The sequence below is a fragment of the Arachis stenosperma genome, chromosome 8, assembly GCF_014773155.1.
Source record: "Arachis stenosperma cultivar V10309 chromosome 8, arast.V10309.gnm1.PFL2, whole genome shotgun sequence".
Lineage (NCBI taxonomy): Eukaryota > Viridiplantae > Streptophyta > Magnoliopsida > Fabales > Fabaceae > Arachis > Arachis stenosperma.
The window spans coordinates 39566206-39583638 of NC_080384.1; the positions used below are offsets into that span (position 1 = coordinate 39566206).

Below are 17433 nucleotides of genomic sequence, written 5' to 3' on the forward strand. Positions count from 1 at the left end.
GTTTGGGCGCTAATTATTCAAACTTTCGCATATGTGAAGAGAGTTGGAAGCACGTGAACAAAACCAAGAAGGAACATGCATATGACATCATTAAGGTACAGCTTTAACATATTAAGCAAATTTAGTATTCAATTTTTTTTTGTCTAAGAACTTTTGCATGGGTAAATGAAATTGCTGGTTAAGTTTCCATATTTCATTTTTCACATGTTTATGTCAGCATTTCTATATTATACGTAACTACGACTTCTTGTACTGGATTTGAGTGTTATACTTTTTTAGTTTAAAGTAGCCTGTAATGGTTGTGGATATTCTTCAAATTATAAGTCTTATGCTTGTTAGTTGGTGTTGGTTAATGACAATGGCAACTAATTACAGTGGATCTTTCACTATGAGGACGATGTTGGAGGAAAAATAAAGCGCAGAATTACGCAAAGGATAGGAAAGCTCTGGAAGGATACAAGACACAACTTGTATCATAAGTGTTACAAAGAAACAAGGACTTTTGAAAAAAATTTTGAGCATCGCCCGTCGGGAATAGAAGAAAATAAATGGAAAGGGTTTTTTGAATATCGCTAGAAGGAAGAAACAAAGGTAAGTCTTAGTATTTTTTATTATTTCCACAAAAACATATATGTGTATACATATTAAACCCCTTACATTCTATATTCAACATCCCTTTCTCATTTATATTTGTTCTGTAATTTGTTCAGGAAAAAAGTGTAAACAAAACGTTTTAAATCGAAGCAAACAACTTTACACACATATTGGGGGATCCAAAACATTGGCAAGAAAAAAAGACGAAGTGATAATAAGTAATTACTTGCATTGAGCTTTTGATTAATCTTCCTAAAAATGGTGTTGTTATTTGCAAAATTGTGTCGATATCAATGATATAGGAGAAAGAATAAGGAAGGCACGTTGGTAGAAGAGAGTTATTTACCATCACTCATAAGAAAAAAAATGGCTCGTATATCCATCCCGATGCGCATGTTGTCAGTGTAAGTAACGTCTGAAAATTTTAAACTTAGATTACTGTATATATCGTGCTAATGTTAAATAATGCCTTTCCAATTTCTTGTATATTTGTAGGAAGCAATTACGAATGTTGAGAGGTAGGATGAATCCTCTAATCACCTTTCACAAAATGATTCGCTAGCACAAATTCTTGGAAAGGAGCACCCAAGACGAGTTCGTGCCTTAGGTGCTGAACCATGTCCCACCCAAGTATTTGGTAACGTTGCTGGACAACCGTCGGGTTCTGGTGAGTAAAATGAAGAGTATGAGAGGAGGATTGCAAAATTAACTGCTAACATAGAAGAATAGTAGGCAAAGAGATAGTCGATGGGGAGGATTTTGGGATATATAATCCAACAGCAAGGAGAAATTTGCCAGCTGACATTGCTGCAGCACTGAATGATTTTGGCAGTATACCGACCTTATTGTGCGCAGCCATTTTCATCTGGCAACCATGACCCGCAAAAAAAAATGACTTTCAATCAATGTTATTAGAGACTATTAAATTTAAGTTGGTTTAGTGCTTTATGTATATTTTCTTTAAATTATCAAATTTTACTTTATATTGAATCTTTCACTTATGACAATCTCTTTATATAAGTTATGTTTGCATATATATAATTTGGTTTGTTATGTTATTTGCTTGTTTTATTTGGTTGAAAGTTCTTTAAATTAATCGGTAACTAATAAATTAAAGTTGAATAAACATACTATTTTAAAAAAGGCAAAATAATAAAAAAACTAGAATTTTAATGGAAATCCTGCATTCGGCGGCGGTTTCTAACCGCCGCAAAATTATCATATTGTATGTTTTCCAACATTTAGCGGCGGTTTTCAACCGTCGCAAAAAAAATGTCATTTTCAGCTCCTTGCCATTTAGCAGCGGTTTGTAACTGCCGGAATACCATTTTTATTACACGGCGGTTATTCCAATGATTAGCAAAAACCACCGCTAACTGTTTACCCGCGGCCTATCTTCCAGCGTTTGGTTTGACCGCCGCAAAATGGACCTAGAAAGTGTCATAAAATGCCAGAATTGTTGTAGTGTTTGTTGATGATTATTCACACTTAGGTTTATTTGATGACTAATTGCCATGAGTTACCTCAGATTTATATTAACTTTGCCACTATGATTAAAACTCACTTTTCCAAAGTCATTAAGGTTTTTCGACGCGATAATGCTATGGAATACCGTGATTCTAAACTTTTAGCCTTTCCTGCAGAACAGAGTACTTTGTTTGAGTTTTCTTGCCTTGGTACCTCTCAACAAAAAGGCCGAGCTGAACGCAAACACTGTCACATTATTGAGTCTATTCGTACAATACTTCTTTCTTCGTCGTGTCCTAAGCGTACTTGGGGTGAAGCTGTTCTTACTGCTGTTCATGTTATCAATAGACTTCCTTCTTCTGTTCTTGGTAATGATACTCCCTTTGAGCATCTTTATCATACCTCTCCATATTATAGTTCTCTTCGAGTTTTCGGTTGTGTCTGTTTCGTTCTTCTTCAACCTCATGAACATAGTAAACTTGAACCTCGAGCTCGCATGTGTTGTTTCCTTGGTTATGGCACTGAACACAAGGGTTATCATTGTTGGGATCCTCTCTCTAAAAGTATTCGTATGTCTCGTCATGTTGTCTTCTGGGAACATCAGATGTTTTCTCGATTTTGCTCCTTTGAGTCCATTCCTCCTACCCAGTCACCTTTCTTCACTAACCCTAATGTTGACCTTTTTCCTAGTGATGATTCTATAGGTTCTATCTCGGTCACTCTCTACAGCCTCCTGCTCTTCCGCCTTCTCCATCTCCCGATGATTCAAGACCAGACGACAATCTTGCTCCTACCGTCATGCCTCCTCCTTCAGTTCGTTCTTCTAGGGTAAGAAATCCACCTCCTCATCTTCTTAATTATCATTGTTTTATTCTTCATCAACATAAACCTAAGTCATTCAGATAAACCTCCACAAATCCAAATTGGCAACAAGCAATGTAGAAACAAATACATGCACTTGAAAAAATACACACTTGGGATTTGGTTGATCCTCCTTCTAATCAAGAAGTTGTGGGTAGTAGATGGGTATACAAGATTAAAACTCACTCTGATAGCTCTATTGACCATTATAAGGCACGCTTGGTTGCTTAAGGTTGTACACAAGAGTATGGTATTGACTATGAAGAGACTTTTGCTCCTGTTTCTCGTCTGACATCTGTTCGAGCTCTTCTTGCCATTGTTGCGGTAAAAAAAGGGTCTCTCAGTCAGATGGACGTGAAGAATGCATTTATTAATGGAGATTTGAAAAAGAAGGTCTATATGAAACCACCTCCAGGTTATCCTTGTCCTTCTAGCAAAGTCTATCTCCTTCGCAAGGCACTTTATGGTCTTAAGCAAGCTTCTCGTGAATGCTTTTAAAAGTTCAGCACACTATTTGCAATCTCGGTTTCACTTGCAGCCCTCATGAGAATGTGCTTTTTATTCGTTAAAGTAAACGTGGAGTTGTTCTTCTGCTTTTGTATATTGATGACATGATCATTAGTGGAGATGATGTTGATGGTATCTCTTATCTCAAAGCCTCCCTTCACCGTACCTTTGAAATGAAAGATCTTGGCTTTCTCAGTTATTTTCTTGGTCTCGAGGTCATATCCACAGATGATGGTCAGTTATTTTCTTGGTCTCGAGGTCATATCCACAGATGATGGCATCTATCTCTCTCAGGCTAAGTATGCTTCAGATCTTCTTGCTCGCACCGGGATTACAGATAGTCGCAATGAGTCTACTCTCCTTGAGCCTAATGTTCGATTTATCCCTATGGATGGCACTGCTTTGGATAATCCTACTATCTATCGACAGTTAGTTAGGGGTTTGTCTACTTGACTGTCACCCAACCAGACATCGTCTATCCAGTTCATGTACTTAGCCAGTTCTTGTCAGCTCCTCGTACTACTCACTATGCGGCAGTTCTTCGCTACATCAAAGGCACCCTATTTCATGGCCTTTATTTTTCTGCCCATTCATCTTTGTCCCTTCAGGCATACTCAGATGCTGATTGGGTTGGTAATCCCACTAATCGTCATTCTACTACTGGTTACTGTTTATTTATTGGCGACGCTCTCATTTCTTGGTGTGCTAAGAAGCAAACGTTCACTGCTCGATCAAGCACAAAAGCTGAATACCGTGCTCTCATTGACACCACTGCTAAGGTTGTCTCGATTCATTGGCTTCTCAAAGATTTGAGTGCTCATCAGTCGTCCCCTACTGATGTTTTTTGTAACAACCATAGTGCTATTCAGATTGCCCCATAATGACGTGTTTCATGAACGCACCAAACACATTGAGATTGATTGTGACTTTGTTTGGTAACATATCCTTATTGATGTTGTTCGTTTTATCGTTGTTGGAACACTGGATCAGACAGTTGATATCTTCACGAAAGGTCATCATCCGACTCGTTTTTCGACTCTGTTATCCAAACTCAAGATGGTATCCTTAGCTCCCACTTGAGTTTGAGGGGGGGATGTTAGAGAATCATTAGAATCAATTTAGATCAATTAGTATCATTTATATTTATATAGCATATCTGTATATTAATTGTAGGATTCTATGCTTTTATTATTTTGATTCTTCTAGCGGCTATATATACCCCTTGTACATTGTACTTATCAATACAACTCAATAATATACAAATTTCTTCTCCAATTTAGTCTCTTGTTTCTAACAATGTTAACTTTCTTCTGGTGAATTCACCGTATTTTTCATATTTTTCTTCCGTGCTATTTTTTTCTTCTCTTTTGTCAATACTTTGTGCTTTCTCAGCTAACCGATTAGCTCGTTCACTACTTACTTATTCTCATAGAGAAACCATATATTTTTCGTCACCTTCCAATAGTTTGCCATCTCTTTACACGTTGTCACTTTTTCAGCAGTTTTTCAGCAGTTCACCATCTTTTCAACAGTTTTCTGGCAGTTGGCCACTCTTCCGGCAGTTTTATCTGTGTTTTCTTGTGACAGTTCCGTCTGTGTTTCTTTGTGGCAGTTCTGTCTGCGCTTCCTTTCGACAGTTCCATCTGCGCTTCCTTCAGTAGCGGCAGTTTCGTCTGCACTTCTTTCCGGTAGTTTCATCTGCACCTGTTCTATCAGTTTATGCATTTTTTTTATTTCGTTGTTTTAAATAAATTTTAAACTAAAATTGTCACTTGAGTTTGAGGGAGGTGTCAGAATATATTAGGATCAATTAGCATTCATTAGAATTATTTAGCATCTCTGAATATTTATTATATAATATTACGTCTTTATTATTACGATTCTCTTAGCACATATAAATATCTTTTTATATGGTATCATTTCAGACAACTTGAATATACTCAATAATACACAAATTTTTTCTACAGTTTAGTCTCTTATTTCTAACAAGAATCAATAGGGCTGAATAATATGAGCTAACCCAATAATAAAACTTGCACACAATTATTAAAGAATATAGTTGTTCCTGATCTCTTATTCAACCGCCGAAAACTACACTAATTGAACTAACCCAACAACAACAATAATGAGAGGATAGTAAGCAAGAAACACCCACGAGATGAGGTATTCAATGATAAGAAAAGGAGAAAAAAAAGGGGAAAAAATAATGGGTCAAAACTCAAAAGGTCAATGGGAATATGGTAGGGGTAGGTCAACTCACGAGGGAAACCCTAATTAGGGACATGCATTACAAAAATTAAAACTTACGAAAAAGAAAGACATAAGGGATATTGCTTGGGAATGAGAGCGAGAGGAAAGTGAAAATAATTTTGTTAGGTAATTAATAAAAATACAGTCAATTGCTGTCAACTAGCAACAGATACATATCTATAATTTATTAGATAAGATAATATTTAATTCGGTGGTTTTACATGTTTTGAGATCTGATTGTCTATGTTATCACTTTATTAATATCTTTATACTAAAATTTGTCTCAAAAACTAATTTGATCGACGTTTGTAAAATTTGGAGATTGAAAAAAAGAAATTAAAATTTGAGAAACTAAATTAAAATTCGAATTCAGAGTGAACATTCATTTTAGTATATACTTTATAGCACTAAGTTAAGCTGCTTGATAAAAAGATTCTAAGCTTTTATCGAAAAGGTGGAATGGTTAAAATTTTCAATCTATTTGCAATGTATTTATTGAGGTAAAATTCAAAAATATACATTAACGATAATCTTAATCAAATTTTTGAAAGGTATATTGGGAATGCAATTTTGAATTGAAATAATAACACGTAAATTTTAAGAATTATGTTATGTGTACACTAAAATCAACTACTAATATAAAATACATATTAGAATATAAATACACATTAAAATTAAATTGAATTACACATATATTTTTGCTAAAATACATTAGTGACTGATTTTGGTGTACAAATAGTACTTTTAAAATTTTATATATTTATTTTAGCACTTGTTTCAAAAAAAAATTTATAGAACTTGATTGAAATTGAAATGTTTAGTGTATTGAAAACGAAATTTTTTTATGTTATTAAGAAAAATTTAAAGAATTAATAAAAAAGCGATGCGAATATATTGTTGAAAACAAAGGGAAAAAGAAAACGATGGATATTGATGGGTAGGTATAGAGACAAAATGAAATAAAAAAGAAGTGTGTAATAATACTATGTTATTGGATCAAAGATAAAATGTGGATAAAAAGATATGAGTTGGAGATACATAAAATCCTTTAAAGCCTTCTCATTGGTTGAACCAAAACCACACATCTTCCCCACCACTAACAACAGCAACACTCGTGTGTGTTGCCAACCACAAACACACACCTATATGATTCTCTCTCTCCCTACATATCATGTTACACACTACGCATTAAAGCAATTAAGAAATCATCATCGTCATTCATGGCATCAACATTGTCTAGCACTGTTGTGAAACCAACACCTTTCCTTGGACAAGGAAGGGGAACCAACAACAACACTCTGAGAGATGTTGTCTCCATGGGAACTGGGAAATACACGATGGGGAATGAATTGTGGTATGGGCCAGATAGAGTGAAATACTTGGGACCCTTTTCTGCTCAAACACCTTCATATTTGACTGGAGAGTTCCCTGGAGATTATGGTTGGGACACTGCTGGTTTATCTGCTGACCCTGAAGCTTTTGCCAGGAATAGGGCTCTTGAGGTGATCCATGGGCGTTGGGCTATGCTTGGAGCATTAGGTTGCATCACCCCAGAAGTTCTTGAGAAGTGGGTCAGAGTTGACTTCAAGGAGCCTGTTTGGTTCAAAGCGGGGGCCCAAATATTCTCAGAAGGTGGGCTTGACTACCTTGGCAACCCAAACCTTGTCCATGCACAAAGCATCCTTGCAGTCTTGGGCTTCCAAGTAGTCCTAATGGGCCTTGTCGAAGGGTTCCGCATTAATGGGCTTCCTGGCGTTGGAGAAGGTAACAACCTCTATCCTGGTGGGCAGTACTTTGACCCATTGGGCCTTGCCGACGACCCAGTTACTTTTGCTGAGCTCAAGGTCAAGGAGATCAAGAATGGAAGGCTTGCCATGTTTTCCATGTTCGGGTTCTTTGTTCAGGCTATTGTAACTGGTAAAGGCCCATTGGAGAACCTTTTGGACCACCTTGACAACCCTGTGGCTAACAATGCTTGGGTTTATGCCACCAAGTTTGTGCCTGGTTCTTAGAACAAGATAACACCTTTTCTTTTTCCTTCTTTTCTTTAAACCTCGCACTTTGCTTTTATTGTGAATAAAGAGACACGATGATTTATGTGTAGGTTGTTATCATTAAAGTTGTGGATTAGTAGTGTTAGTGCACTTATTGTTTTTACTTATTAAGGACTACTAAGGCTTTTGTCAATCAAGGGGATTTTCATGGTGAATCTACATTATTTCTACATATAATCATATAAATCAACTACCAAGTACCAACTTAGTCACTCATATAAAATATATATTAAAAATAAATTAAACAATACATAATACACATACATAATGATTGATTTCCTGTATATAGATGGCCTTTTTCCAAGCAGCATAAAACATTATTTATCATTGGTGAAATGAAGTTGCATAATCCAGCACAGCAATATGATGTACAGATATCAACAATGACTACTAATAGTTGGAGCTAAGTTTCACATATACATGAACAAACTAGACTATCCATTACTACTATGCAACCTACAAGTCTACAACTACAACTATGCACAACTTTCACTCTGTAACAAAATTGGTAGATATACAGTTACTCAACCACTCTTGCTATTTTTGCTCATTCCCTACCAAGACTATGTGCTTTTGAACTCAATTTCCCCCACCATTTTCGCCGCCCTCTATCCATTTCTGGATTCCTATGAACTTTTGCTTTTATCTCCTTCAATCTAATCTTGTATTCTTTCTTCCACCCCTCAAACCTACGTTTAAGTTTCTTATATTCAGCATAACATTTCATGTTACCGTTTTGACCCTCAAGCATAGCTTTGGCCTCTTCATCAAAGACGTGTCTCTGCTGCTCGAATTCCCTTGCCAGACTGCTCACAGAATTTGCGCAACTGTTAACTTCTCTTACTGCTCCGAGTTCAGAAAGACTACAAGAATACTTCAAGGGTGTACTCACTCCAGGTGTTCGAGGTGTTCTAGATTCCATGGAAGTGGTATCTTCAGAATCGGAGCCATATTGCGCCAGAGCATCATGTTTTGCATGTTGACCACTGGCAGAGGCAAGGCTCTTTCTAGCAGCAGCAAGACTCATCTGTGCATTGAAATTGCAATTACAGTCTTCAGTTGAATTTCAGGTTAAGCTTCAAAACATTCCTTATGGTGTGTAAAAATGAGCTAATCAAAGGTGTGGTTTTGAACAACATCACATTCATTACAATAACATCATCAAATCTTGAGGATGTCAAAAGTTGAATGTATAAGCGGGAAAGGTAGTTTAGATTACTAAGCTGAAAACTTACTTGCAGAGACACCATTTGTCTTTGCCACATCTCCTCCATTGATTTCATCTTATTCTCGTACTCGATCCACCTTCTCTCAAACTGTTTTAGTTGATCCCTCAATTGAGAATTTTCGACTTCTCTTTGCTCTATAGTTACTTCAGCCTTGACAACCCGCTTTTGGAGTTCTGCTAAAGCTGAAGGCAGGTTCTGAGCCAGCTCTCTGGACAACACATCCTGCTAAACATAAACCAGGAATGAAAAATAGTAATAAAAAGGACAAAAGAAAAGAGGCGATTAAGATCTAGAATGGTTGGGAATTTGTACAAAATCTTATATAAAGAATCATTCAATTGGTATGCAGACTTAACCAGAGCATATCCTAAGATTTTTGAAGAAATTTCAAAGGTCCGAATAAAGGGACTTAACTTCTGGTATTCTAAGCCATTCAAGGACCTAAAAATATCCCCATCATTACACGTAGGGCTGGTAATATAGTGGGTTTTTCTAACTAGAAAATGCAAAAATTACCTGTATTTCTGGAAACTTTGGACGTGATCTTCGTCTATGTCTCGGATTTTCATGATGTTTCTTCGGCCTATAAAGGCTACTAGCATGCCTCCGAACCAACCACCCACGAATTACTACATAAAAAGGAAATTTTTAAGAACCAAATCATATTTAATGTCCCTCTCAAATGTAACCCCACACACTAACCAGATTGTATTACTATGGCTGCCTCGATCTGCTGATCATGTTCAGAAGAAATGGTTATAGAGGACTCCATCATAACACCATATTTCTTTCTCGCAATTTCTCCACGAATAACTGTAATATAACCAAATAGAAACTAAGATTTAGATACAAACATCCCAAGCAAGATGCATATGGAGGCAATAATCAGCAGAGAACTTTAATTTGATAGGCCATCCTTACATGATTGTAAAGTTGTTGCACGATTCTTAAGTTCACGGAAAGTACTGCGGACTTGATAACCGCGAAAACTTCTCTGAACACTAAGTATTCCCCATAAAATATGTTTTCTCCTATCCTCCAGTACACCAACCTAAACAAGAAACAAAGCACTGGAATAATGAAGTGAAAGAAACCACTAGATGGATTAATATAAAATCAAGCCGAACCGTGATAACTTGAAAGAAATTAGCTACATACCTGTCCTGATCGAAGATACAGTTTGGTGTAGCCAACTTGGTACATTTCCGGAGGGATATTAAATTGTTGCAAAATAGCAATAGAGATACTCAGTGGATCTAAAGATGTGTGCGCCTCAGAAAGCAATAACCCATACCTAAAATATATGCAGAAACATAAATTAATCCACTATTCATGATAATTGAAAAACTATAAGAGATTTCTGAACTACCGTTTGGCAAACTCTTGATGCGTCATTCGAGTAGGATATCCAGCCCTCGAAATCCTTACAACCTCCAAAACTCCACAACATTTGAGCTGTTGCAGGACAAGGTCTTCATCATATATGCCAGGAACTTGCTTAGCATTGGGCTTTATACAGCGAATAAAGTGGGGTGTGGTGCTCTCCATCTGATGCATCAACTTAAACAGCTGACCCTGAAAGAAAGAAAGAAAGAAAGAAATTCAGTAACTTACTACTATCAGTATATACCTCAGATTGCTACTATGCTATTACATAGCATAGTTTCCATGAGCATTCATGCGATGATACAAGGTTACCTTGAACTTTGTGCCAACACTCTGCCTTTTTGACTCCATAGCACCTAAGTGTGAGGAATTTGTTTGTTGAGACGGGTCAAGAACTTGGGAGAATGACTGCAGCAGTTCGCAACTGCATGATGACAACAATTTAATGGAATCAGATGGCAGTGGATCTCTGTTCTTCTCCAGAAACCCATTTGTATCATATGTCACCTAATTGAGAGAAGCTGTTAGTATAATCACAAACACAATTAAAATTGACTTCTTTGGTACATATTCTAAACACACCTTAAGGCTCAGGAAATTTCAAGAGATACTTATACCCGAATAATCAATTTGAACTTAGAGTAGCTACTAACCTCCCCTGCATAATGCCGAACACTGAAAGCCTTGCCACTTTCTCCTTTAAAACAAGGATTGGAACTCAGGTGCTGCTTGAGTTTAGTAGCAAGTGTCAGATCAGTGGCCCTTGGGAAATTTGATTCCTCATCCAACAGAGAGAGCAGCCCCAGAGGCTTCTGCAAAATTTACAACAAACATCAATCAGAGAACTTTGTGAAAAACACCTAATATTAGGACCTATACACAATTTTTTTTATAAGAGCATAAGTCAAGAATAGAATGCAATAATCAAAATAAATAGTAAATACCTTCTCGAAGAGATCCAAACAAACTTGATTATCCTCAAACTCCACTTTTGTCCAATCTACACCATCTAATTCATAGTCCTGAAAAAAGAGAAGCAAATGGCAATAAATTTACAGAATAAGAACATAGTGTCAGACAACTTACAGGAATAAACAATACACTAATTAAGATCATTTGGAACTAAACTGTTTTATGAAATTGTACTTCATAGCTTTTAGTTATTTAATTACTCTTGTTCCAAATACATTAACTTGTATATATTGGCCAAAAATTTGGAACTCTTGATTGATTATGCTCTTCCCAAAAGATAGTACAAGTACCAAAGCTTTTCAAATGATGCATATAAATTAGATTCTTGGCTTGTATCGCATTCACACTATCCGAAATATACTTGGCTTCAAATTGTCCAGCAACCATAAAGTTGAATTCACAAATAAAATTTATGTAACTGTAGCAACATACTATTGCATTCAAATTAAAGATTTAACATAATTTCTGACCTCCTGCTCAAGTTTAAACAGATGCCGATTGAAATGTTGCTGAAGCCTTTCATTGGCATAATTTATACAAAACTGTTCAAAGCTGTTTTTCTAGAGAGGGAAAAAGAATATCAACCCATTAGAAGACATAAAATAGTGCATGAAACAATAGCAAACTCATCAATATAATTTGCTTACCTGGAATGACTCAAAACCGTAAATGTCAAGGATACTTATGGATCTCCCAGTACGTCGTTTACCCACTTCAAGCGCCTTGTTGACTTGTTCTACAAGCCAGTCAAACAAGTTTGCATACATAAATTTTGCTAATGCATCTCTTGTATCAATGGCCTAAAGAAAAAATGAAAAATTATGTAAATAAACAGAACGGATTAGTTAGGTGTGATTGATCATTTGTAACAGATTAGAGAGTAGGGGATCCCTAACTCTTCCTCAAATTAGTGTAATTCATTCAGGGTTCTTGGCCTATTTCAAAGAATTCCCAATTCAATAACACAATTCAAATTTTCAAACTTCATTTCCTTCTAGCAAAGACATTTAGGATTTGTACAATAATAGATTGCAAGAATTGTTTAGGTAATAATAGACAAACCTGTCGCAATGTCAATTTTTTGGTAATAGTATCCTTGCCAGCTTTAATTTTATGGGTAGACAATGTTACCATTAGCTCCTTCAAACTGCATTGCATCAGTGTGGCAGCAATGGTTGCAGCTGCCAAGAGAATTATATGCATAATGTCACTTTCAAGGTGTAACAAAAAATTTAATGTATTCATTCATGTGTTACTATTTTGGTCACCTTTAAGATAAACCATTATACAATCCTTTCCCGCACAATTTAAAACATTATATTTGCTTTTAAGAATCTTATTCTTACCTTCATCATCAACCACCTCAATGTGATTTTCATTGTCAGTTTCATGGAATGTAATATTTCCCAGCCATAATATTGCAGCTAGCAACTTGAAAACCCTTTCTTGATCCTGTTTGGACATTCGAATAACATCCAACGCTTTCTGGGGTAAAACGCAGATAACAAGGACAGGGAAACATTCCATGAGAACATAAAAGGCCATAAATTAGCTAAAAGAATATAGTGCTAACAAATGAACCGGCAGATGATATACCACTAGCCCTTGAAACTTTTTATCATCATTAACACCATCAATTGTCATGCAGTCACTCTGATTAAGATATCTATATTCACTGGCCATTCTAAGCTTCAGCCTATCTGCAACGGAGAAAAAGTAATGCCGTGTGAGTAAATACTTACAACTTCAATCGAGCTGATAAAGAAATCACATTGCAGAGGCAACTAAAAGGGAAGAGGATATGTTTACAAATGAATTTACATATAGTACTAAGTGGCAGCAATGGTTAGTGAGGATAAGATAACAGAAGCTCGGCTAAAGTGCTTTGGTCATATGAAAAGATCAACAAAAGAATCAGGCATTTTATGAAATGGAAGTTAGTTCAGTTAAATGGTGTAGTGGAAACCTGAACTTAGATAGGTGAAACAAAGTATGAATAATTTCAATGAGATTTGGATTTTGATAGGACATAGTGACATCAGTTGGTCCATATAACCAATACCACATAATATTAAAGCTTGTTTATTTTACTTGGTACTTTGTGATGCCTTAACCAAGTAAATTTAAGGCACCTAAAAATGTATCACATAGGATGCCGAAGCAACTGTAGTAATTCCAAATAAAGGCAGGCTATAAAACAAGCCATATACTACAAGCTGAAAACTTGTGACATAAATTACGTAAGTATGCAAGCAAATTTGATAAATAATTAGAAAATGCACCTCTAAGATCAGGTGAAGCACCAGCACAAAGCTGATAAAATATGTGGTATGACCTCTCCCCATTGGCTAGTTGAACGACTCTTGACTGCCAAAGGAGATGTGATTATTTCAGAAGTGAACATAGATATACATTTCAGTTACACACTTAAGTTTAGGTAGGGTATCACAAGTTACCTTTTCTAACAAAACTGCTCAAGTCAGTGAAATGGAATTGGCATGAGAAACACAAAGGCATGAGAACTTAAGTCAGTAAGTCAAGAAAAATCAATTGCACAAAAGAGTAAATTTTATGAACATATTTACTTGAAAATTCTTACATGTTTGAATTTTAGCCCCACAAATTTTCCCCAGTGCGCTGAAATGAATTTCAATCAACTTCCCCTGAGCCCAAATAAAGGTGTATATCAGTTCAACTTCTCAACCATTAAATGCAATCCACAAAGTGCTACATTGAAAGGAATCAGCTCCAGTATAATGAAAGGAAAAACAAAACTCACAAATCTGCTAGAGTTATCATTCCTAGAAGTTTTTGCGTTTCCAAAAGATTCTAGTACAAAATTTGTCTGAAGAACATCATTTTCTATCCCACAACTGCCACCACCTAGATCAGCTAAATACTGCATAGCAATTTTCGCTGTCTCCGTCTTCCCTGCTCCACTCTCACCACTATCAACAGATTTGTAAAAAGGTGATTATTAACAAGTACATATCTATTACTTCTTCAGCAATTCAATGCCGTAGAGTTCAGCAACATATATGAAGAGGAATGTATTGAGTGCTGACCTTATGATAATGGATTGATTTACTTCATCTGAAATGTGTAAAATTTGAACAGAAATCTTTCAGTGAATATATAGTAAAACTACAGCTTTAACAGAGATTCCAAAGAAAGAGAGAATCTCACTCACCTCTTATCATCTCGTTATAAGCTGCATCTGCCACAGCATAAACATGAGGATTATCATTACATCTCTGTTTATAAGCTTCTACGTATTCACTTCCATAAATCTGGACATCTTTGAAGGGATTGAGTGCAATTAAAACTGGCCCTGCCTTGCTCTGCATACAGAACAAATACCATATGAGGGAACATAGATGAACACCCAAGCAGAAGTACAACCCAGAAGAGCACACGTACGTAAATCAAATCTTGAGTGTAACGACTCTTAAGATTGTAAAGAACTGAGGGTTCATTTAAGTAACTAAGCTGTATAAGATCATCCACACCCTCTAAAATGTCGGGATTAGCCGGTAGGAGTGCTAATCTGGACACTTTCATAACCTGCAGTAACAACCACAAGCATGTTACCTTGAAAACTCAAAAACTGAAAACTTTATTCCGAAATGACAAAAATGCTTAGAATTTTACATTTCCATTTGAAAGCGAAACGCATGCTTCCTCTTCTGAAGTTGACTGTATCTTTCCTAGTTCCCAGTTTCCCTTTTGTTGCCTACACCAAACTTGAAGTTTCTGTAGCAACAACCAAAATTAGAAACGGAAGTTTAATGTACAAACACATGCTACTAACAAATTACCAACTCTCAATCTATGCCAAAGGTCAGTGCTAACAGATAACTTAAAAAGAGTTAATCAAAATACACACCTTTCTGATGAAATAAGCAATATTATCATCCTCCAAATCCACTTCTCCTGTTGGAGAAGAAACCATAGAAGGTACAGCAGAAGCAGCAGTAGAAGCAACAGCAGAAACATAAGTAGAAACTTCAGAAGAAACAGGAGCAGATGCATCAGAAGGAGCAGGAGCAGGAGCAGCAGGAGTATCAGTTTCAACACCAACAGCAGAGTTTGGAACCTGAACCTGTGATGATACAGGGGACGATGTTGTTGTTGGTGGTGGTGATTCTTCAGCACTCAAGTTCAAGTTGCTATCTTCTGATTTCACAATGTAAGGTGATTCCACAACCACCTTCACCTTCTTGACCCCAAAACTACCATTCCTCCTGTGGCGTCCACGAACACCACTATCCTCTTTCTCATCATCTCCATGGCAAAGGAACCTATTAGGCACTCTCACCGATGGCAGCCTCGCCCTCGAGGGCGGCCGCGATGGCAATGCCGGGGGCTTGTCCTTCGGCTTCTCCTCCTCATCCCTCCGCCGGAGAGACTCAAGCATCTCCTCCAGCGAGCTTCTCGCCTGAGATCTTGGGGTCATCATCTTTTTTTGCACCCCAAAGAACAACACAATCACAGCACAAAGGAATTCAAGTAAAGTTAAAAACTTTACATTCAATTTCTCATACCCAATGCAGAAATCTCATCACCCCTTTCCCTCTGAGAATGAACACGCAAAATGTTGAAAAGTTTTTATTCTGAACGATTATGGTTATGGGGCAATACGGGTTACGTTTTTATTTCTCTTTTATATATATGATGATATGTTTTACGTGCCACTTTTTAGAAACAGAATATCAAAAACCGAAGTCCAGATATGGATTTACCAAATCGAGGAAGGTGGCGGGTTCCCATTTTACTGAATGCGAAAGATAAGAGATTGAAGAAGTGGAGAGAGGAGGTTAAGGTTGTTAAAGTTGTTGCGAATAACTAACGAACCTCCTCTCAGAGGAAAAAAGAAAATAGGAACGGGAAGATAGAAGGGAATATTTGGGTTGCTAGTGTTAAAGAAACGCACAAGTGTTTAATGAATGTAATGTTAATGGCGTATAGAAGAATAGCCCAGAAACTTTGAAGATTGAAGGAGTTGGCATGGCATCCTAACAGCAACACTTTGATAGTTTGATTCATGTCTTCCTGCAGACCAAACATATTAACTGCATTCTTCTTCTCTTTTTTTTTTATTAATTTATCTTTTTATAAATTAAATGTATTAATTTTATATATATATATATATATATATATATAATGATTAATTTTTAATATCTATAGAATATTCCTTTTTTCCATACTAATTAAGTATTATTATTAATATATGTATAATGGAAAATTAATGTATAGTATAAAATGAAGGAATATATATTAATTATTTTTATTTTACGTGTAATATTAAAAGATATCATTAATTAGTCGTGTCTAATATGTTAGATAATATAAAAAATCTAAAAAGAAACATAAATAACTTGAGATGATAGAAGCAAAATATTTTATTTAAATTCTCGTATTTAACTAATATTTTTAACACTCTTTAGCTAAAGGAAAAATATGAGGAGCCATTGGAATACTTGTATAATGTATATAATGAAAATTTATGGAATATTAGAGATATAACTATTAGTATTATCTTTTTTTATCAGCTAAAATTTTTGGAATGAGTAGTATCATAACATGGTATTAGGATAAATCTCAAAATTAGTTTAATTTTTTGAGAAGATATACAAATAATTCATTGTCTCCCTAGTAGAATCCTTAACTAAATTGCATATAAAATATATTGTAAATACTAAATAACTAAGATCGCCTAAAATGTTTAAAGAAATAACCAATGATAACGAAACATGCATGCCAAACCAAAAACAGTTATGTTGGTCTCCTTTTCATAGCGTTCCATAGCCAACGACAAAGCAGAAAGAAACTGACAGACATTTTGACATGCTGTATTGCTGTTGGGTATATATGTATGTGGATGTGGTCCTCCAACAATTGAAGTGAGATTAAATAATCACATTTGCATGACCTTATCCCAAATAGTTAATAATTAGGTAATATAATCTATACTTTATGTCATATGAAGAACTTAAAGTGGATTAACAATTTTACAAAGGATGACTATATGCGCTTGGCGTCATAGTAAAGGACATGTGACCGATATTGGATATAGCTCTTGTCTACCATCACTTTTGAATTATTCTATTTAG

The 17433-nt window shown here is 35.9% G+C and overlaps 2 protein-coding genes across 2 annotated transcripts; one reads left to right on the forward strand and one right to left on the reverse strand.

Moving 5' to 3' along the window:
• The first annotated feature begins 6813 nt into the window (after window positions 1–6813).
• On the forward strand, window positions 6814–7888 carry LOC130944508 (chlorophyll a-b binding protein 13, chloroplastic). The gene has a single exon (XM_057872850.1). The coding sequence runs from the start codon at window positions 6900–6902 to the stop codon at window positions 7689–7691; it is 792 nt and encodes a 263-aa protein (XP_057728833.1). The 5' UTR covers window positions 6814–6899; the 3' UTR covers window positions 7692–7888.
• A 199-nt stretch (window positions 7889–8087) lies between these two features.
• Window positions 8088–15948, reverse strand: LOC130944505 (myosin-2). Its single transcript, XM_057872849.1, is given in 24 exon segments — window positions 8088–8760; window positions 8969–9184; window positions 9479–9591; window positions 9665–10013; window positions 10121–10256; window positions 10332–10537; window positions 10661–10855; window positions 11002–11160; window positions 11293–11370; window positions 11749–11880; window positions 11968–12120; window positions 12383–12501; window positions 12667–12805; window positions 12917–13020; window positions 13603–13687; window positions 13777–13790; window positions 13920–14085; window positions 14088–14286; window positions 14386–14413; window positions 14511–14661; window positions 14741–14884; window positions 14972–15073; window positions 15207–15253; window positions 15398–15948. Coding segments are annotated over 24 exon segments (3897 nt in total). The 5' UTR covers window positions 15780–15948; the 3' UTR covers window positions 8088–8280.
• Window positions 15949–17433: the final 1485 nt, after the last annotated feature.